Here is a 22,492-nt window from a genome sequence, read left to right on the forward strand (position 1 = left end):
AATGATGTAGTCAAGTGTCCCTCTGAAAGAAACTTTAGAACAAGACTTTTATCATGCCATATCTCTATGGAAAAGGAAATTCTTCAAAAGAAAATGAAGGCAAACAATTGATAATCTGATTCTCTTTGGAAAGTTTCCATTACAAAAGAAAACAAGAGCTAGGTGCAGTGGCTCACGTCTGTAATCCCAGCACTTTGAGGGGATGAGGTGGGTGGATTCCCTGAGGTCAGGAGTTCAAGAACAGCCTAGCAAACATGGTGAAACCCTGTCTCTAATAAAAATACAAAAATTAGCTGGGCATGGTAGGGTGCACCTGCAGTCCTGGCTATTTGGGAGGCTGAGGCAGAAGAATCACTTGAACCCAATAGGTGCAAGTTGCAGTGAGACAAGGTGGCACCACTATACTTTAGCCTAGATGGCAGAGTGCAACTCCTTTTCAAAAAAAAGAAAAAGAAAAAAAGGACAAAGTATAGTGGTCAAAAAGAAGGAAAGCAAGCGAAAAAGGACAAGGTATACTGGTCAATATCCTAAAGGTGAGACTGTCCCCCTTCAAGATTAGAAAATAGCACTGTACTCAAAGGGACATCAATAAGAATTAACATAAAATAGACAAGATTCATTATCTCTGAAAGTAATCTGCACCAAGTAGCAATGTATGAGCATGTGGTTGAGAATATTGTCTATAATATGTGTACCAGAAGGAAGAGGACTCAAGAAAAAGGTCAGAGCTGGAAATGTAGTTTAGGGAATCTGGGTCAAAGTTTTGAGATTTTAGGAGCCCTGAGAGAGTTTAAAAAGCAGAATAGAAAGGGATAGGACTGAACTTCAGAGGCTGCTGCATTTGGAAATGAAGTGGAGTCAGAGGAGCAGACAGAGCATTTGGTCACTGCTCACAGCTGTGCTGAGTAAAGCAGGATAAAGTACTTCATGACCCTTGGACATTTTTTATTGGAATTATTAAAAATCAAATTTCAGTATAAAAAAAACAAATAAGTGATGGAAAAAGATCTCTGGATGAGACCATGTGTCATAGAGTCCAATGGAAAGGGAGAAATAGGGTGATATTAAAGCCACAAAAAGTAGACAAAAGTTGTGTTTTTATTATAGAGAAAAAATAAATGTTATTTAAAGAGAAATGGTTAAGAGAAAGGAAAGAACTGAAACCCATGGGTGAATACTTAGAATGAGAGTATTTAGCTCAGCCTGAGGACAGATGAGAATCAAAAATACCATGGGAACTAGATAAGAGTTTTCTAAGTAAGTAAATCATCTGAGTAAGATGTAATTAACAAAACTTGAAGTATCTCAAACCATTAATGACAATGTTTCTAGAGCGTCTTTAAAAACTAAAAAGTAAATATGACTACTCTTATTTTTTCTTACTAACACGTAGTATTATATGTGTAAAACCCCTCATTTTTAACAAACATTTTTGGCAGTTTAAGTTTCAGAAAAGAAAATGATGAAAGTATGAATCATTTTTATCTAAGAAAACTGACTATTTTTGAAATCTGTCCTTATTGGCATCAGGTTTAAAAAATGCCCTTTATACACGTGCCTAAGTGCATATTACTCATCAACTTACAAGAAATAATATTTTTTATCTCTAATGTCTCTAGATTTTACAAAAATAATTTTAAACATTTTTTTTTCAAGTCTGAAGAAAAGGAAGAATTAAGAAAACTTTTTGAGTTAATGTCATCACTGGAGCATAATGTGGATCAAATAAGAAAGAAAAATAATGAATTAGAAGAAGAGAGAACTGGGTAAAGTTTCCCTACTGTAGAACATTTTAATCATTTATCAATTGATTTAACTCTGATTTTACTTGACTAAACCTACATACAAATTCATTTTATGTCTGCATTTTCATAATTAAATGAAATATATTTTAAAATGTATTTCAGAAACTCACAGCACAACATTATATGCATGTGGGCCGGGGGGCAGGAGTTGGCTGAGCTGCTGGGGCAAGGTTGGGATGAAAAAATTTATATTAAAAAATATGTGAAAAAAAGAAACAACACAATCTTAAATTTTTTTTGAATGCCACAATATTACACTTATTCTTTGCTGAGTTTGAAAACAGTATGGACAAAGCCTTGGACCTATAATGTCAAGTATGCTCTTGATTATCTAGTTTGAATTTTTATTTCTGAAGATATTTTTGATGTCTGTTCATTGTTTCTTTCTTTTGTAGAATCCTTCTCTGCTGCATTTAAATTCTTTAAAGAAGACCTATTTGTGTCATTCTTTAACATCAAAATTTATCTTGATATGTAGCTTATATTTTGTTTCAGCTTCTCTTCCTTTTAGATATAAAACATATGATGGAAGTTTAACCATTTTACATGGGTACCTCCTTTGTATACATGAAGTACACATGTTATTAAACTTCTGTTTTACAGAAATAAATTGTGTGTTTATACATATAACTTAAAGAAAAAGAGTAAAGTGAGCATTCGTGTTTTGATCACAGATTTTTTTTAAAAAAATGGAATGTGTCTTTGAAGCCCTGAACACAGTTACTTTTCTATTTATTTACTGAGCACTTGAGTTGGTTTTCTGATTCTAATCAACATTTTTCTGTCATTGCCTTTCTCTACATGGTTTTGTATCTCTTTCATTTTGCTGACATTGTGTCAGCGAAGATCTCTAGATCTCTTCAAAGTCTAAATCATCACACATCTCTCTGCACCTTTCCTTTTTTCTAAAACTGCCTGTTTCCTTTTTCTCCTCAACTCAAATATTAAAGATATTTGCTTACTTCTCTTTTTCTACATTGAATGATCCCATTGATGCTTTTTGTGTGTACTTTTCTTATAGACTGTGGCCAACAGGTATCAAAATGTATTTTTTGTGTCTTTTTCAAACATGTATATGTTTTATTTTTTTATCTTGGTTACTCATCTCTGGGTTATGGCCTGTATTTGGTAGTAGGTTATTTTATGTTAGCATACCAACATGGATCTGAATAGTTCATTTATAAAACCTGTATGGTTAGGCCAGGTGTGGTGGCTGACACCTGTAATCCCAGTACTTTGGGAGGCCCAGGTGGATGGATCATTTGAGGTCAGGAGTTCGAAATCAGCCTGACCAACAGGGTGAAACCCCGTCTCTACTAAAAATACAAAATTAGCCTGGTATGGTGGGGCATGCCTGTAATCCCAGCTATTGGGAAGACTGAGGCAGGAGAGTCACTTGAACCTGGGAGGTAGAGTTTGCAGTGAGCCAAGATCATGCCATTGCACTTCAGCCTGGGCAACAAGAGCAAAATTCCATCTCAAAAAAGAAATTGTGCTTCATATTATTTATCTGAGATTATAGTTTCATATAGAATGCTTTCAAACTATGTTCATTTGAAACTGAGAGGATCGTAGTTGATAGATTTGCTTCTTTGATACACCGTAACATATCTGTTTAAACAATTATTAAATATTTACTCTTAAAAATACTTGACTTCCTAATTCTGTGCATTTCTGCAGATATAAGAAACTCCTAGAAATGACAATAAGTATGTTAAATGTATTTGGAAATGAAGACTTCAGTTTCCATGGAGACTTAGAAACAGATCAACTGAAAATAGATATTCTAATTAAGAAGATAAAACAGAAGGTAATGTTTAAACAAATTTTATTTTATCTTAAGGTCTGGATTACATGTGCGAGACGTGCAGGTTTGTTACACAGGTAAATGTCTACCATGATGGTTTGCTGCACCTATCAATCCATCACCTAGATATTAAGCCTCACATGCATTAGCTATTGATCTTGATGCTCTCCCTCCTGACCCCAACAGGCCCAAGTGTTTGTTGTTCCCTTCCCTGAGTCCATGTGTTCTCATCATTCTGCTCCCCCACTTGTAAGTGAGAATATTCAGTATGTAGTTTTTGTTTTTGGGTTAGTTTGCTGAGGATAACAGCTTCAAGTTCATCCACGTCTCTGCAAAGAGCATGATCTCCTTCATTTTTATGGCTCCATAGTAATCTATGATGTATGTATATCACATTTTCTTTAACCCATCTTATCACTGATGGACATCTGGATTGATTCCATATCTTTACTATTCTGAATAGTGCTGCAATGAACATATAAATGCATGTATCTTTATATAGAATGATGTATATTCCAACACCACATCATTTTACATCAGTTTTAGCTTAAAAATCACATAATTTGGGGAAATATTAATGATGGAAAAACCCAGATTCTGCCAAAATATGTTTAAGGTTTATTCTGAGCCAATGTGGTGACTGTGGCCCTGGGTTACACAATCTCAGGAGATCCTGAGAATGTTTTGTGAGACTGTCATATTACAGTTCGGTGTTATGCATTTCCAGTGGACAGAAACTGTAGGGAAAATCATAAATCAGTATGATGAAAGGCATACATTGGTTTAGCCTGAAAGTGGACCATCAAAAAGGAGAGGTTAAAAAATCATAGGTGGGTTTTAGGGATTCTTTAGGTGACAATTGGTAAAGAAAGTTAAGCTGTCGTCTAAAACTTGAAACTAGTAGAAAGGAATGCCTTAAGATAAGGTGGTTATGGAGGCCAAGGTTCTTATTATGTAGATGGAGCCTCATAGCTGGCAGCCCTCGGAGAAAATAGAGGGTAAAAATATCTTTTCAGATGTTAAATACATCAGAATCTTAGTTAATCTTCCCTAGATCCGGAATGATCTAGAAGGGGAGAGATCTAGCTACATTAATGAAGACTTCTTACAGATGTAATTTCCCCCACAGAAGACAGCTTCATAGGGCCATTTTTATCTCTTGGCCCTGTGGCAGCCATTTGGGGGTAAAATATTTTGATTTCCTTCAGCTTCTGCTATCTGTGATGCTGTACCAGAATCAGGTTAGAAAATAAGTCACATTATAAGAGTTAATAATACCCATCTGATAAGATTTTATAGTTTGAAGGGTGTGATTCTCCAGACCCTTTAGATAGAAATTGGGGCAAAAGAAAACAAGGTCTTATTCCTCAACATAAATCTCTCAGTGCTTTAAGCAGTGAAAGAAAGATTTTTTTTCCTTTAATTTTCCCAACTTGATACTAAGGAAAAGGATAGTTTTTAAAATGTATATCATATTTTTTCTATAAAAAGGACATGCTGTTGATCCTCATACGTCTTGAACCCTGGCCAGTGATCTGAAACCAAGCAGTACATGTCTCCAGATCACTAGTACCAAATAAATTTGGGGAGCTAACAGGTTAATTGAGAAATAATAAACACACCATGCAATTCACTCATTTAACATATACAATTCATTGGCTTTTAGCATTTTCAGAGAGTTATGCAATCATCATTACAGTCAATTTTAGAACATTTTTGTCACCCTAAAAAGAAACCCCACATCATTTAGCCATCGTCACTAGTTCCCCTTCCTCCCCCAGCCCTAGGGAACCACCTGCCTTCTTTGTATAGATTTGCCTATAAGCCTCTGAAATAAAAAGCAAGCGGTCTACTGTGACTAGCATATTTCACTTAGCATAATTTTTCATGCTGCATCTGTGTTGTAGCAAGTATTGATGCAGGGCTTTTCCTCCTTAGTTCGGCTAAATCTGGGTGCTTCTCTCATGATCAGAAAAAAATGGGGCACACAGACACATTGACAGAATTTATTAAGTAAAAGGAAAGCTCGCAGCAAAGAGAGGGGTCCTGCGAACAGGTTTTCATGTCACAGTTGAATACCGGGGTCCCCACACATGAGCTGAAGAGGCCAGGCTCCTCCCCTGCATAAAGTGTTAATTCCTGGTGGCTCCACCCCATTCCCCCAGTGCATGTAGGCTTCCAGTCCACTGCGGGCATGTCCAGACAAGACCCTGTGCAGGTTCCCTTATCTGCACAAAACATCTGGTGTAAACACTTGCAGGGTTGGTTGGAGAGTCTCTGGGGACCCTTCCATACCTGCCTAGGCATTTTGCTGTGTCCTGCCTCTATCAGTATCAGTACTTAATCTCTTCTTATTGCTGAGTAATAGTCCATTGTATGTATACATCAGACATTTTATTTATCCATTCATCAGGCGATGGACCTTTGGGTTCTTTCCACTTTTTGACTCTTATTAATGATGCTGCTGTAAACGTTTATGTACGAGTTTTTGTGCTTGTGTATATACTTAGTATTTTTCTTGAGTATATACTTAGGACTGGAATTTCTGGGTCACATGGCAACTTCATGCTTAACCTTTTGAGGAGCTGCCGGTTTGTTTTCCAAAGAGGCTGCACCACTTTACATTGCCGCCAGCATCGTATAAGGATTTTAATTTCTTTACATTTTTGCTAACACTTATTTTCTCTTTATTGTTGAAGAAATATTTCATTCTGTGGTATGAAGTGATACCACACGGTGGTTTTGATTCAAACTTTTCTAATGACTAATTACATTAAGCATCTATTAATGTGCTTATATCCATCTTTATATCTTCTTCGCAGAAATATCTATTCAAAATCTTTGCCCATTTTTAAAATTGGGTTATCTTGTTATTTATGAATTGCAAGAGTTCTTTATATATCGCAGCTATAAGTCCTTTATCAGATATAGATTTTTTGAGTATTTTCTTCTACTCAGTGGCTTGCCTTTTCGCCTTCTTGATACTGTCTTCTCAGGCACAGAAGTTTTCAATTTTGAAGTCCATTGAATCCATTTTTCCTTTGGAGTCACAGCTAAGAAATCACTGCCAAATGCAGAGACAAAGATTTATGCCAATGTTTCCTTCTGAGGGTTTTGTAGTTTTAGCAGTTACGCTTAACTGTTTTGAGTTAATTTTTAAATATGGTTATTTTAAAAATAAATAAAGTTAAATAAAGTTGGTGAGAGTCCAACTTTATTTATTTCTTTTTGCATATGGATGCCCAGTTTTCCCAGCACCATTTGTTGAAAAGACTATTCTTTTCCCATTTTGTTCTTTTGTTAACCTTGTATAAAATCAATTGACTGTAAACGTGCAGGTTTATTTTTGGATTATCAATTCTTAGTTTGTTGATGTCTATTGGCCACAAATAACAGATTTTATTTCTATATATGCTGAATGTATGTATACCACAATTTTTGTCCATTACTTTGTTGATGGACATGTAGGTTGATTTCATACATTAGCTGTGGTGACTAGTGCTACAATACACATGCCAATACGGGTATCCTTTTGACTTCTTGTTTCCTATTGCCTGAATACCCAGTAGTGGGGTTCCTGGATCCCTCGGCAGTTCCAGTATTAGTTTTTTGAGAAAACCTCATGTTGTTTTCTATAGCAGCTGCACTAATTCACCTTCCCACCAACAGCATTTGTTATTTTTTGTCTTTTCAATGATAGCCATTTATTAGACCTGGAGCAAGATTATTGCAGGTTTGATTTGTAGCTCCTGGATGGTTAGTGATACTGAGCATCTTTAAATGTATTTATTATTGGCCATTTGTATTTCTGCTTAAAAAAAAAAAAAAAAAAAAACAGAAAAGAAATGTCTAATCAGATTTTTTGCCCAATTTTGAACTCAGATTATTTTTTTCCTGCTAGGGTGTTTGAGTTTCTTGTATATTTTGATTATTAGTTTCTTATTAGATGACTAGCTTGACAATGTTTTCTCCCATTCTATAGGTTTTCTCTTCACTCAGTTGTTTTCTGGGCAGAAGCTCTTTAGCTCAATGTAGTACCATTTGTCTATCATTTGTTTTTTGCCTATGCTTCTGATGTCTTACCCATAAATATCTTTGTTCAGACTAATGTCCTGAATCATTTTCCCTGTGTTTACTTGTAGTAGTTTGATGATTTGGGGCCTTCCATTTAAGTCTTTAATTGATTCTGAGTTTATTCTGTTACATGGTGTTCGATAGTGAAGTGGAAATTTTGCCCAGGATTTTGTCAGCACGTTGCCAGCAACCATCCCTATTTTTAAAACTGACCCTATTTTTGTTAGTAACTGCTTCTTTCTGCTTCTGTGCCTCAATGTATTGCTTACTAACTGAAAAGCCTTAAGAAAACTGCCGTGTCATCTAAACCCTGCTGCATTGTCTAAAGTTCTGAGTTACTTCCCTTGCCCCTTCACCTATAAAAACTGTGTACCCTTCTTAGCCGGGGTCCAGACTTTTGGGTGTGAACCCTTCTGGGCCCACCAGCATAGTAAAGTGTGTTCCTCCTGTCCTCTGAGTGCCGCTTCGGTTTCTTGTCAGGTAAAATTTTCCAGAACAATAGGAAGTTATAATTCAGTTTTCCCAGTGCCATTCATTTGAAGAGTGTGTCCTTTCCCTAATGTATGTTTTTGGCACCTTAGTCCAAAATCAGTTGGCTGTAAATATATGGATTTATTTCTGGGTGTTTTATTCTATGGCCTTTACCCCAAGAATTATTACCTCTTAAAATGCAATTCAAATTGGCATGAAACATTTGCAGTTTAAAGAAAGGCTTATGGCATCAGAATCCTTATTTACAGGATTCATTAGTGTGTGTGTGTGTGTGTGTGTGTGTGTGTGTGTGTGTGTGTGGTTTTTTGTTTTTTTGGGTTTTTTTGTTGTTGTTTGAGATATGGGCTTTGTGTGTCTTCAAGGCAGAAGTGTGTTGATGTGATCATAATTCACAGAACACCTAAACTTTGGGTACAAGTCATGCTTTTGCCTCAGTCTCTTAACAAGCCAGGTCTACAGGCACAAGCCACCATGCCTGGCTATTTTTTTTTTTCAATTTTTTGGAGAGATGGGGGTCTCACTATGTTGCTCTGGCTGATCTCAAATTTTTTATCTGAAGTGATCTTTCTGCCACAGCCTCCTACAGTGCTGCGATTACAGGCAAGAGCCACCATGCCTAGTATAGAGTATTATATTACTTTCAAAGTTTTATTCTGAGAGCCATTTATTGACTTTGGTCTAAATAACTCAATATGATAGCTCTGATACTTTTTTTTGACAAATTATGAGGAATAATGATGAGGGAGAGGGGCTAGACACTTTTTTAGCAGAGGCGAGGTTTCACCATATGGGTCAGATTGGTCTGGAACTCCTGACCTCAGGTGATCCTCCCACCTTGGCCTTTCAAAGTGCTGCAAATACAGGTGTGAGCCACCGTGCCCAGCTTTTTATTTTATTTTATTTTATTTTTTGGAGACAGAATCTTGCTCTGTTGCCCAAGTAGAGTGCAGTAACGCAATCTTAGCTCACTGCAACCTTCGCCTCCTGTATTGAAGCAATTCTCCTGCCTCAGCCTCCTGAGGAGCTGGGACTACAGGCACACACGGGCATGCTTGGCTAATTTTTTGTATTTTTTAGTAGAAACAGGGATTCACCGTGTTGGCTAGGCTGGTCTCGAACTCCAGAGCTCAGGCAATCCACCCACCTCGGCCTCCCAAAATGCTGGGATTACAGGCTGAGCCACTGTGCCTAGGCGACACTCTTTACTAAGAGATAACTTAGTGCCATTTAAGGAGGAACAAAAATATTGTCAGAAAAATAAAAGTAAGTTCAATTGCAAAAGTTCTGTTGTAAAGATGATGATAGTAAAGAGTATATTTTTGTGACTCATAGTTACTTTGACTTTGTTCTTGAAATTTGGAGAATTTAAGGGTTCACATTTGAAGAACCTACTACGTTATAGATAACATTTTATTGCAAGTAAATGTATTTGAAAATTTGCTATTGGTTTTGTATTAGATTATTCTCAGCCTACTTCATTATTAAGCTATATTATTTTATTCATGCAGCTTGATGATCTTATAGCAGAGAAGGAAGCTGTATCTTCAAAATGTATCAATTTGGATAAAGAAAATCAAGTTATTCAACAGGAATTGTTATCTATGAAAAAAGTACAAGAGAAACGTGAAAAACTTGAGAAGGATAAAAAGATGTTGGAAGAAGAAATATTAAATCGTAAGACACATATGGAAGAAAATATGGTAGAAGTTGGTGAAGTACAAGAATATAAATTGGAGATTCAAGAAAAGGCAAGGCAGGCAATAGAAAATTTAGAAGAAATCCATTTACAGGTTAGTTTTTAAAATCAGGTAAGTTTATCTGTAATGTGCTTTCATTTATTTCACTGCAAATTATGTTTTGGAAATGTATGTATTATGTTTCCTCTGTCTCTCTTATAGCAATTTGCTTTGTAGAGTTCTGAGAAAAAAAAATGGCATCTGTTTTTTCTTTTAAATATTTAAATTTCCATTATTATTATAACAAAATTAACCTTTCAGAATAATGATTCTCACTATAGAGTGATTTGATTATTAAGACCAGTTGGCATAAGTGAAAATTGTGATTTAGAAATTATGTGGTACTTTTGAATTGTTCTTAAGCTACATTGTTCATTGTTCAATTTTTAAAATTATAAATGGATTCCATTACTTTCAATATGACCAGATTGCATTAATACTAACCTAATAAGGATTTCAAATTTTTATAAATTATACTTATCTGGATTCAGTTATTAGTTTTGTTGATGTTGCTGATAAATATTTTAAGCTTCAGCCTCATTTTTAACATCTTCAAAATTGCTCTTTGAATCACTGACTCGAAAAGCAACAAATATATGTAAATTACGTTATGATTGTTTTAAAAGTATATTTTTTCATTTGTCTTAGAAACAAGCAGATTATGAAAAACAATTAGAGCAGCTAAACAAGGAGAATACAGCTTCACAAAATGAGATGGAACTCAAGATTAAAGATGCGAAATGTAAACTCTCCAAAATAAAAACTGCTTACGAAGAGGTTATAACTGAATTAGAAGAATATAAGGAAGTCTTTGGAGTAACATTAAAAGCTAACAATTCCATGTCAGAAAAAATACATGAAGTAAGTCAAAGCATACACTCATAGAAGATGAATTAAGCTCATTAATTTGTTTTGAAAGCATAATTTTTAGTGAGGTGGCTTCAGGAGATCAGTAGGACATGAATGGTAATTGCGTATTGTAATTTTGGAAAATAATCTTAGTAACTAATCTTACCTTTAAAATGTTAGTCAAGGATAGTTTCTTTCTTTCCTTTCTTTTTTGGTTGCTGTATGTCTTTTTTCCCCTGAAACGTTTCATGTAGTTAACCTGATCTATTAGTTTTTTTCACTAAGTATTTTTGAAGCTTTGTAATTAGTAAAGTGATCTTGTTATAAAATTACTTGTCAGAATTTCCCTAAATAGAAATATTAATGAGTTTAACTTATTTTTTGGTAGATGGCAACCTAAACCCAAAGTGGCACTGAGGCACTGGACTGTTTTTGATTGTGATCTCTAGTATTATTACCAGAGGGTGCCTCAAGACAGACCATTTGTGTAACACTTTCAAGATGTTACAGGAAAGCATTCTTGTGAAATAGGGAATAATTATTATAGGAATGAAAAGAAGTGTAATTCACAAAGTGGTTGAAAAATAACACCTTGTTGAGCCTGAAGGGGTGTGTGGAAGGCAGAAAGAACAAGCCCCCAGGTACAGGACCTTGGTCACAGTGTTAGGGGCTAATTGACTTCAGAGATGCTTTAGTTCTTTTTGATCACCGATCCAGCCATCTAGTTCTCCCCTAGGAGCTGTTGCTCTGAATTATTCCTCAGTGCCAGATGCTTCATTGTTCCCAGTTAATGGGTGAAATGTACAAGAGTGAAACCTGAAACTGTTTTACTAAACACAAGTATTTCTAGCTTTTTATTTTTCCGTGTTCATTTTCTTAATCCACATTATTTAAGGAGTAGAGCATGATGTTTTGATATAATTATTTATAGTGAAGTGGTTCTTATAGTTAAGCAAATTAACATATTCACTTTCCCAGATAGTTACCCCTTAAATACAAGTATTTCTAATGGAATCTTCAGCATCTTACAAGGAAAGCCATTTTAGAAGGCAGCAACTGTTACCTGTTGAGCCGAGCATCACTGACAGCCATTTCTCTTCACTGTCTACTTTATTTGCACTGCTAGTTCAGCAGAAATCACCTTAGAAATGCATGTACGTCTTTAGAACAATTTTTAAATTATAATTGTTTACAACAGGTATGCTCTCACACATCTTCGGTGTTAAAACACTATTTAGTAGGTAATTTGGTTTACTCTCAGGGCAACTTTAAGAAGAAATGCAAGTCATTCCAAATTATTAAAGAAAAAAGGAAATACTAAGTATTTGTCTTTGCTTTCTTTCCAGATCGAAGAAGAAAATGGCAGTGTTCAAGCTCCTTATGGAGAAAGAGAGGATGAAATCTTGTCTCAGCACTCTTCCTACAAGGCCAGGCCCAAAGTCACCTCATGTTGAGAATCTTAATAGTATAGAATGCAACAGAAAATATATTCCTGAAACATCCATAAGAATTCCTACTTCAGACCCCCAGACTTCAAATAACTGCGAGAACTACTTGACAGGCTAGTTATATTACCTTTTCTTTTTTAGGTTTCATTTCTCTAATGTAATTCTTATTTTTAGTTCGGTGAAATATTGAGTTTTTCTGTTGACTTATACATGTGAATTAGCCATGTTAACACAGAAAGAAAATGGGAACTTTACATTTTTTAATTCCCTGGAGCTGTCATTCTCAAGAGATACCCGTTTATTGACTTTATTCAATAAATGTGACTGAACTGACACATTTAAAATTTCTTTAAAAGCTGCATTTAAGTTAGGTTTTAGAAATTGCATGGTATTGCCTAATAACTGAAGGTATACTTTGAGATGCTTTGGCTCACTCTCTAGTTGATTGCAGTTTGGTTGTGGTTCATACTGCTTTTTTTTTTTTTCTTTTTTGAGACAGAGCCTTGCTCTGTCCCCAGGCTGGAGTGTAATGGCACAATCTCAGCTCTCTACAACCTTTGCCTCCTGGTTTCAAGTGATTCTCCTGCCTCAGCCTCCCGAGTAGCTGAGACTACAGGCACCTGCCACCATGCCTGGCTAATTTTTGTATTTTTACTAGAGACAGAATTTTACCATATCAGCCAGGCTGGTCTCGAACTCCTGACCTTGTGATCTGCCAGCCTCGGCCTCCCAAAGTGCTGGGATTACAGGTGGGAGCCACTGCATCCAGCTCATACCACTTTTAAAGTTTCATTGCACCATCTCAACTCTTCCCACCCATAATCACATGTGAATGATTGGCATTGAAACACTTAACCACACATGGATGTTTATTATTTAATAGAATCCAAAATAAGTGCATTTTACAAATTAAATAAAACTCTAAAAGGTTCATTCCCATTTTTATGTTAAAAGCTTTGTGCTTGGCCAGGCACAGGGGTTCACGTCTATAATCCCAGCATTTTGTGAGGCCGAGGTGGGGCGGATCACCTAAGGTCAGGAGTTTGAGACCAGCCTGACCAACATGATAAAACCTCATCTCTACTGAAAATACAAAAATTAGCTGGGTATGGTGGCAGGCACGTGTAATGCCAGCTACTTGGGAGACTGAGGCAGGAGAATCACTTGAACCCTAGGAGACAGAGGTTGCAGTGAGCCACCGAGATCACACCACTGCACTACAACCTGGGTGACAAAGGGAGACTCCATCTTGAAAAAAAAGAAAAAGAGCTTTGTGCTTTTCTTGCATAACAGTATATCCAGTGACTATAAAAATCCTAGAATAAAACCTAGGAAATACTATTCTGGACGTCACACTTGTGAATTAATTTATGGCTAAGTCCTCAAATACGATTGCAAAGATAACAAAAATTGACAAGTGTGATCTAATTAAGCTGAAGAGCTTCTGCACAACATGAGAAACTGTCAAGGGATTAAACAGACAGCCTAAGGAATGGAAAGAAATACTCACAAACTATGCATACAGAAAAGGCCTATTATCCAGAATCCATAAGCAACCTAAACAAATCAACAAGCACAAAATAAATAACTTCATTAAAAATGGGCAAATGACATGAACAGACACTTCTCAAAAGAACACATATAAGTGGCCAACAAACAGATTAACAAATGTTTACCATTGCTAATCATCAGAGAAATGCCAAACAAAACATCAATGAGACACCATCTCACACCAGTCAGAATGACTTTTGTTAAAAAGTCAAAAAAACAAAACAAAACAAAAAACACATGTTGGGGAGGCTATGGAGAAAAGGAAACACACACTATTGGTGGCAATGTAAATTAGTTCAGCTACTATGGAGAGCAGTTTGGAAATTAGGAACTAAGAATGACCATTGAATGCAGCAACCCCATTACTAGATTGGGTATACCTAAAGGAAAATAAATTATTGTAACAGAGAGATGCATGCACATGTATGTTCACTGCAGCACTATTCACAATAGCAAAAACATGGAGTCAACCCAGGTACATCTAAGGTAGATTGAAAATTCAGGTAGATTAGAAAATTTCATATACCATGGAATACCATGGAGCCATACAAAGAACAAAATCACGTCCTTTGCAGAACATGGATATAGATGGAATCCACTATCCTAAGCAAACTAATGCAGAAACAGAAACCAAATATCTGATGTTTCACTCATATGTAGGAGCTACACACTGGGTGCATATTGTCATAAACGTGGGAACAGTAGACACTGGGAAATAAGAACGGGGAGGGACAGAGTGGGCCAGGGTTGAAAAACTACTTTCTGGATCTTACACTAGCTGCCTGTGTAATGGGTTCAATTATACTCCAAACCTCAACATCCCTCAATATACATTTGGAAGAAACCTACACAGGTAACACCTTAATTTAGAATACAAATGAGAAAAAGAAAAAAGTAACAAGAAAGATTTACTATAAAAAAATTTACCATAAGTAGAAAACAGAAATTTCTATGTAAGGAAAAATTTATTCAAGTAAAAAAATGTATTAAACTTTTATCAAGGGCAGCATTTTACTACGAATTTTAAAGCAGTGCATTCATTACAAAATATAACTTTAATTGTTTAACCTTTGTGCTAACAAAACACCACCCTTCTAAAATTACATATATGCAATAGACCAATATTAACCGTATTTTTCCTCAGATAAATCTAAACAGCATTACACAGATACATTTTCTGTTATCTAAACTGAAAATAAGTAGAAATTTTACTTTATTTATATGATTCTGTTTCTATTTAAGCAAACTTCAAGTTATGTCTAGACATTATAAATACTAAAGGCCACATTTTGTAAGTGATATCTTATTCTGTTGATAATGTCTCTTGTTTAACGTAAACATTATTTTTTAACTTATTTTAGATGGAGCTGGACCGTGTACAACAAACAGATAAAGAAAAAGAAGTATGCTGACAACATTTATTAATCAAATGTAGGTTTATTTCAGACATAAAGCATAAATAGCAAATGGCATTTCTTTTCATTGTTGGGGTTGGTCAATACTACTTTAAGTATCTTTTTCTTACATTTAATGAAAGATGTGAAAACAAAAACTTTCACCGTGAAGCAAATACTTATGCACCATTAGTTCATCATGTTTCACAGCTTTAAAAGTTCCCGAGAAGCCTATGCGTGTCTTTTTTACTGACTGTATACTTTCTTCACTTTTGCCATCCTCATGGAGCCATCACCCAGCACACTGAAATGATTCACAGAAAACAGAGGCATCATCAGCTTCTCAGGGTTTTGGTAGAGATTGAAGGCCAACAGACCTCAGACTCATCTAGAAATACTTAGCTAAGCAATAACCATTCATAAGCAGTCCCTTGACTGCTTATGGTAACATTTTAAATCTGTCATTTACTTTGTCCTTGGCTTACTTTTGTTCTCAGGAAAAGTTCCAAATTTTTCCCCATAAAATCAAAACACCCAGGTCAACAAGATCTTTGTGAAGTTATTCAGCCTTGTCTCTTGCCACTTACTTCCCTCTGGTTTTTGCTCTAGCACCAAACTGTATGGAGTAGAACTCTGCAGGGCTCCTCCTCACCACAAGCTCTTTGCCTTCACCTCTTCCCTCTATCCTTGTCCTTCAGGTATCAACCTACGTATCTCCTCCACCAGAAAGCCTATGATATTGACACAAAACTGGACTAGTATCCCTTCTGTGTGTTCCAGTAGTGCCCAGCTATATACCTGTCATAGTGTCTATGACTCTACATGGACATTGCCTGTCTGTCTGGGTTTTTTTTGTTTTTTTTTTTTTTTTTTAGGTTATAGCATAGGTTTGTTGAGAGGTGGACCATACCGTCTTCATCTTGTAATTTCAGTGCTGATTTTAGTACCTTAGCAAGTGGCTGTTCAGTACATGAATGAAGAATGAAAAAGCTCTGATATTTAACCACAAACATAATTAATGCCATGTTTAAATTATTTAATGGTAATTTTGTATAATAATTGTACATACGTATTTCTCATTCTTATTAACTCTGACAAAGTTCTCAACTCTTTAGTTTTTAAACTTACACTTAGTTAACTGAAATGTTTTAGGTAAAGAACGTGATTCTTTATTTATCTTTCCAGCTGTTGCTATGATGGACACTTGCTCCCACCTGCTTTCTTCTCTATGACCCACCGGTAAACCACATCTAATGAAGACAAAATCTAAACCATAAAACCGTAAGGAAAAATTTTATGATTTAAAAGATCATAAAACTTTATTACTGGGCTGTTTATATGACATTTTAATTGTTTCTCATAAAATATATAACATCACAATCTTTGCTAAAATAGAATATTTTCATATCACACGTATGATAAAAATTTACATAGTATTTTAAATGATGTTTTTTAGCCTCCTTAAGTTTTAAGCGGACCCTGCAAATGAAAACCAGTATGACTGAGTTAGACATACTCAAATTACCCAAATGTCAACTGTTTAAACAGCCAAATGACCAAGTCATCCTTGATACTTTAGTAAACGTCATTGACAGGTTATTTGCATTTTACACTTTTTGTTACTCTATATAGTAGGAGACTTAAGGAGGACCTGCCAGGTTTGTCCATGGGAATGTTACGATTTCCTTTTTGTAGTTCAACAGTATTTTGTGTGGTGATACTTTGAGGCTCTGTAAATATCTGGTTACTTCTCAAAACCCACTAGATTTAGCATTTCATGGATGACTTGTGTTTGAATAATTATTACTATGATGGTTGCCAGATGATTATTTTCTTATTATTTTCTTATTTCTCGTTTGTTCTACATGGAGAAACAAAACCAATAAATAAGGGAGAAGGGAAAGCTCATGATTCTGGTCCTCCAATTCCCCAAGATTAGGCCAGTGGTAGACATTTCAAGCTGACTTTATGTCTTTTTGATCTGTCCCCGTTACTCTGTCAGCACTTTTTAACTTTCTGGCACAAGATGCTCTAAGCTAATCTTGTATTTTCTCTGCCCCAGCCCTGGGATGAGTGATTTTTCTTAGAACCAGAAGTGGAGCCAGCGAGGAAGCACAGGCAAGCCCTCCCCAGCACGTGCTCACTGGTCCCAACAGAAGAACCACTGCTGCATCCACTGAGGTACCAAGAAACTAGCAAAGGGCCTTCTAGCTGTCTGGGGACAGTCCTCATGTGGTCCCTGGCTCAGCCTCGAAGGTTCTGGATTAGTCTCCCTGCAGCCTCTGCGCTGTCTCTAGATCGAGGCTCTCTGGGAAGGGCCCTGGGAGACCCAGCAGCACAGGTGTCTCATCTGCCAAATGCCCACCCTTCCTCCCACTCTGACATTCAGGAATAGCCTAGATAATGTGTCCAGGCAGTGCCCGGCCACCTCACTGTCTCCTTTGAGATGGGCCCAGAGGGTCTTGGGGGGTGAGTGTGGAGCTGGGCACCTGGAGCCTGAGGCTGACTGTCCCTGCCTGCAACTTGGAGGAGAGGTCTTATCTCAAGAAAGCCCCCAGGCCCTGACCTTTGGGCACACATTCAGGGAGGGAGGGTCTGTGGGCTGAGGGGGACATGGGAATGAGACTTTGAGCACCGCTGCTCAGGGGCCTGGTCAGTGGACCGTGGTCAGAGATGACCTGGTCATCAGAACCTAGTCAGCTGGGACCTGATCAGCAGGGACCTGGTTAGTGGTGGCCTTCTCAGTGAAGGCCTCATCAGTGGGGACCTGGTGACCTAATCATTGGAAGCCGAGTCAGCGGGGACCTGATCAGGGGCACTTGGTCAGTAGGAACCTGGCCAGTTGGCCACTGTGTGACCTCAGGCAGGGGGTTTGTCTGTGGAGCCTGCTTGCCTCCATCTGTAGGGAGGATGAGTCAACCCTAGAGGGTTGCTGGAAAGAGAGTGTGAGAAGATATGTTGTATCCAGCCTACTTGGCAGACCTAGAACGTTACACACGACCTGCGTTCCACCTAGAGTGGGTGCCAGCCCTCTCTGCCCAGTGTCCCTCCTCTGTCTGCATCCCCAGGACCACCCTGGGTGGGGAGGGCAGAGACTGGGGAGCACCTGTGGAGGCTGTAATGCTGGCCCTGGGCCCCACTGGTGACGGTGATTAGGACTTGGGTGCACCCATGAGTGGAGCAGCTAGGCCTGGTCAGAGAAGCAACACAAACACACATAGCTGCACACACAGACACACACACACACATGCACAAACAGATTGCATGCACACACATGTCAGTTCAGGGGACAGAGGACACTGACTCTGGGCCCTGTTGACCCAAGCAGGCTCCTGTTGTGATGGGTTGTGTCACTCCATGATATCACTGTTGCTGAGTCCCCATCGCTTCTGTGTTGTGGAGCATTTAGAGGAACACAGTCAGTGTCGACGTGCAGGGCCATTTTCTTGCTGAGAGGCATATCTCAGCACAGCTGACTGATCAGGCTGAGGTGAGTGGGACCCGCTGTCTTTCCTTCCTCCTAGCCTGGGGACAGTCACTACCAGGTGGGCGGTTTTGTCCTCTGGGCAACTACTGAGGGTAATCCCTGAGCACTCACCGAGTGCCTGTTCTGTGCTGCCAGTCATCTCATTCATCCTAGCGGCAATTCCATTCTGCATCTCCTTAGGACACCCAGGACAACCTCCTCAGGGCCCTGACACCAGGCCAAGTCCAGCTCCTTGAAAACCAAGTCGCAGGTCCAGAGACCAACTGCCCTGCATGGGGTCTGCATCTTAGCCTCCTTGGCGGGTAGTGACCAGCACAACATGGAAGAAGCCAGGGCAGCATGCAGCCAGCTGCCTTGCAGCCCCAGAGACTCCTGGGCCTTGGGAAGTCATTATCAAAGGAGAAGCTGGTCACTTTGACGTCCCTGGAGGGAAGGGTGAACGTGGCATCCTCACAACCCTGGCAGCCAGCAGCAAGCATACATCTCAGACAACCTGTGGGACAGACGACCTTTCCTGGAGCACAAGTGTTATACCTAAAGTGTCCTAACCCAGTCAGGTCTCATTCTGAGCCCTGAAAGGGAAGGGGCACCATGGGCCCCGCAGCAGCATCCAGGATTGCCATCCAGGGGACTCAGCCTTCTGTGACCCTGGCCAGACTTAGAATTTGGCCCAAGACAGGACAGTCTCACTCAGAGCACTGTGTCATTACCAAGGGCCTGTGCATGCCAGGCAAGGCCAAGCTGGCTCAAAGAGCAACCAGCCACCTCTGTAAGGGTGTGCCTGGAGCAGGTGCACCAGCCACCAATCTCACCCACTCAAGGAAGCAGAGGTGGCTAGGTTCCCACAGCTTGAGTGGCCACCACCTGATGGCTGATGGAGCTAGGCTTGGGGAAAAGAAATGGCACTGGGCCCTACCTCTAGGACAGAATAACTGATTTAGCCTGACTGGCAGTGAGTGAGGTTGGTGGCTGGTCCACCTGCTCCTGGCACACCCTTGCAGAGGTGGTTGGTTGCTCTTTGAGCCAGCTTGGCCTTGCCGGGCATGCACAGGCCTCAGTGCAACAACCATGCTATAAATGGAGCCACATAGAGGGCATGAGCAGCAGGCTCAGGAGCAGGGTATGTGCCTCCTTTGGGGCCCCAGTCCATGCATCAGGGCTCTTACAGCACTGCGGGCTTCTTGGGTGCCACAGGCCATCTTGAGGAGAACTTCAAGTCCAAGTGCAGAAAGGGCCCAATCTGGTGGATGAACCACACGGCCAGCTTCTGGGTGCAGGCACAGTGCCACAGTATCCATCACTTCTTGCTGTGCCCCAGCAGCACTGAAGAGACAGCCTGGAAACAGGGTAAGAGGAAGGCTGAGAAGAGTGAGATGGTGAGGGCCAACTTCTTCCTGACCCTGAGCCCACCCTCAGGGTGGCCCTCAACCTTTAGGAGGGGGAGAGTAAGACTGATGACTTTGAGTGCTTCACCAAGAAGATGGACAACAGGGCACTCAGCTCAGCTTCACAGCCAACGAGTTGACCTGCAAGCAGATGACAGTGAAGGTTTCACAAAAGAGCATCAGGAGGTGACCAGTTCTTCAGCCTCAGCCAGGCCCTAGAGCTGGATCAGCCCATCCACTTCACCAAAGATGCCTTCATCACCATCAGTGAGCTCTTTGCCAGTCAGCCCAGGCAGGACCTGGACCCAGTCATGGACCTGTTACTGCTGTCTCAGGGACACCAGGTAAACGTCCTGGACATCATCCACATACACAAGGAGGCTCCTACCAAAGTCACGGAGAGCAGGCAACATGTGGCAGAAGGGAAACAGGTGCAGAGGCTGAAGATGTCAGGGTCACAGGAACAGGATTTCTTTGGCCACGTTGGCTGAAATTCACCTTCAATCCAATTCTATTGAGAGACTTGAAATCACAGATGTAGCATTTCTTGCAACAAGAGATACTATTTTTTTTCCAAAAAGCCACTCAGGAATTGATAGTGTTGAATGACTAGGTATTGGATTGTGGACTTTTTCCAGTGCAAGGATACTTTCTACAGCAGAATAAATAACACTATTAAAGAGCTAGTGCCAGCTATCCATGATACTACAAGGTGGTTTTGTACTCAAAGGAAACTCAGCTGAATATAGAATTGTGTAGAAAACAGCTAATATGGTGATAGACGTAGCAAACAGTAACTAAGTCATACTATGAACATCTGTATTACCATTGTAACTTCTGGAAGACTGATAATGCCACTTACTTTATTACTTTTTGAAGTATGAATGTTTTAGTGTATATGCTGCAGACCTCAAACCCTGTGAAGAGTCTCAAAGAAGCTGGCTGGATAAAGCCTGCTGTGGATGTCTTTACACTCAGAGACTGATGGTGCAATTTGAATATGTGTCCCCACCAGATCTCATGTTGAATTATATTTCCTCATGTTGAAGGTGAAACCTGGTGTGATGTGACTGAATCGTGAGGGCAAATTTCTCATGGATGGTTTAGCACCATCCCCTTGCTACTGTCTTCACAATCAGGAGTGACTTCGCATGAGATCTTGCCATTGAAAACTCTATGTCACCTCCCTACTCTCCATGTTTTTCTCTTACCGTGTGTGACAATTCACTCTTTCTTTGCTTTCCAAGATGACTGAAAGATTTCTGAGGCCTCCCAGAAGCAGAAGCCACTGTGCTTCCTATTCACCCTGTAGAACCAGGAGCCAATTAAACCTCTTTTTCAAAATAAATCATACAGAACATGACAAATGAGGATTGGAGCATTGCTCTAAAGATAACCTGAAAAATGTGGAAGCAGCTTTGAAACTAGGGAATGGGCAGAGGTTGGGAGAGTTTGGAGGGCTCAAAAGAAGACAGATAGATGAGAATATTTTTGGACCATCTTAGAGACTGGTTAAATGATTGTGACAAAAAAATGCTGACAGAAACATGAACAGTGAAGGCCAGGCTGAGGAGGTCTCAGATAAAAATAAGAAAGATTCTGAAAAATGTCTTCCTTTTGGATATGCAAAGCTTACACATGCCTGTACCATCATTGTACATTAGAAGCAGTGAACTTTCTTTTTATTTCAGAGGCTCATAGGCAAAAGAAACTGTAGCCTTGACTCAGATGAGACTTTGGACTTTGTTACTTTGAGTTAATGCTGGACTGAGTTAAGACTTTGGAAGACCGCTGCTGGCAAGGCATGAATGTATTTTGCAATGTGAGAAAGACATAAGATTCGTGGGATCAGAGACAGAAAAAATACAATTTGTCTCTATGTCCGTACCAAAACTCATGTGGAATTATATTCCCTAATGTTAGAAGTGGGGCCTGAGTGTAGATTTAGTCATGAAAGGGTGCAGGTAGATCCTTCACGAATGACAAAGCACCATCCCCTTGATGCTGTCCTGATAGTGAGTGAGTTCTCATGAGATCTGCTTATTTATAAGGCTGTGGAACTTCTTTCCCCATTCTGTCTTGCTCCTACTCCTGCCAAAGGAGATAATTCATTGTCCCTTGGCCCTCTGGTCTAATGAGGAGGCTTCCTGGCTCCTCCCCAAAACAGAAGACACTAGGCTTCCTTCACAGCCTGCAGAACCCTGAGTCAATGAAACCTTTTATTTACAATAATACAGGAAATTAGAACCGCCAAGTGGAGCTGCGAAACATTTTCAAGGCCTTTTTTCCTTTGTCTTGGCTATGAGCACAGGGCTTCTTGATATGCTGGAGCTGGAGCTGTGGGGATACAGGCAGTAGTGTCCTGAGGATGCATCCGCACAGCTCCAGCTCCAACTCCAGCATGTAAAGAAGTTTCAGCATGTAAATTTCTGAAGTCTTCTTGAATTTTCGCCCTTAATTGGTG

General features: G+C 39.2%; 1 protein-coding gene and 2 long non-coding RNA genes across 4 annotated transcripts in view; 2 read left to right on the forward strand and 1 right to left on the reverse strand.

The window, feature by feature from the left end:
- Positions 1 to 12,301, forward strand: part of LOC116541865 (ankyrin repeat domain-containing protein 18B-like) — a 34,672-nt gene extending 22,371 nt beyond the window's left edge. The window contains exons 10-14 of the mRNA XM_032266350.1: positions 1,657 to 1,766; positions 3,486 to 3,615; positions 9,687 to 9,968; positions 10,563 to 10,775; positions 12,110 to 12,301. Of these exons, the coding sequence (XP_032122241.1) occupies positions 1,657 to 1,766; positions 3,486 to 3,615; positions 9,687 to 9,968; positions 10,563 to 10,775; positions 12,110 to 12,217 (843 nt within the window). The 3' untranslated portion in view covers positions 12,218 to 12,301. The remainder of the gene's footprint in view (positions 1 to 1,656; positions 1,767 to 3,485; positions 3,616 to 9,686; positions 9,969 to 10,562; positions 10,776 to 12,109) is intronic.
- LOC116541868 lies at positions 148 to 22,484 on the reverse strand. The gene is made up of 3 exons (XR_004264981.1): positions 21,526 to 22,484; positions 16,253 to 16,263; positions 148 to 158 (listed from the first exon to the last, which is right to left on the reverse strand). It is a non-coding gene; the product is annotated as an uncharacterized LOC116541868 (long non-coding RNA).
- On the forward strand, positions 17,249 to 19,455 carry LOC116541867. Of its 2 annotated transcripts, none has more exons than XR_004264979.1 (3): positions 17,249 to 17,337; positions 18,485 to 18,646; positions 18,824 to 19,455. It is a non-coding gene; the product is annotated as an uncharacterized LOC116541867 (long non-coding RNA). The 2 variants fall into 2 exon arrangements; XR_004264980.1 differs by having other exon boundaries at positions 17,252 to 17,337; positions 18,482 to 18,646.
- Positions 22,485 to 22,492: the final 8 nt, after the last annotated feature.

This window comes from Sapajus apella, unplaced genomic scaffold, assembly GCF_009761245.1.
Source record: "Sapajus apella isolate SASKATOON/1434 unplaced genomic scaffold, GSC_monkey_1.0 scaffold158, whole genome shotgun sequence".
NCBI classification, from domain to species: Eukaryota; Metazoa; Chordata; class Mammalia; order Primates; family Cebidae; genus Sapajus; species Sapajus apella.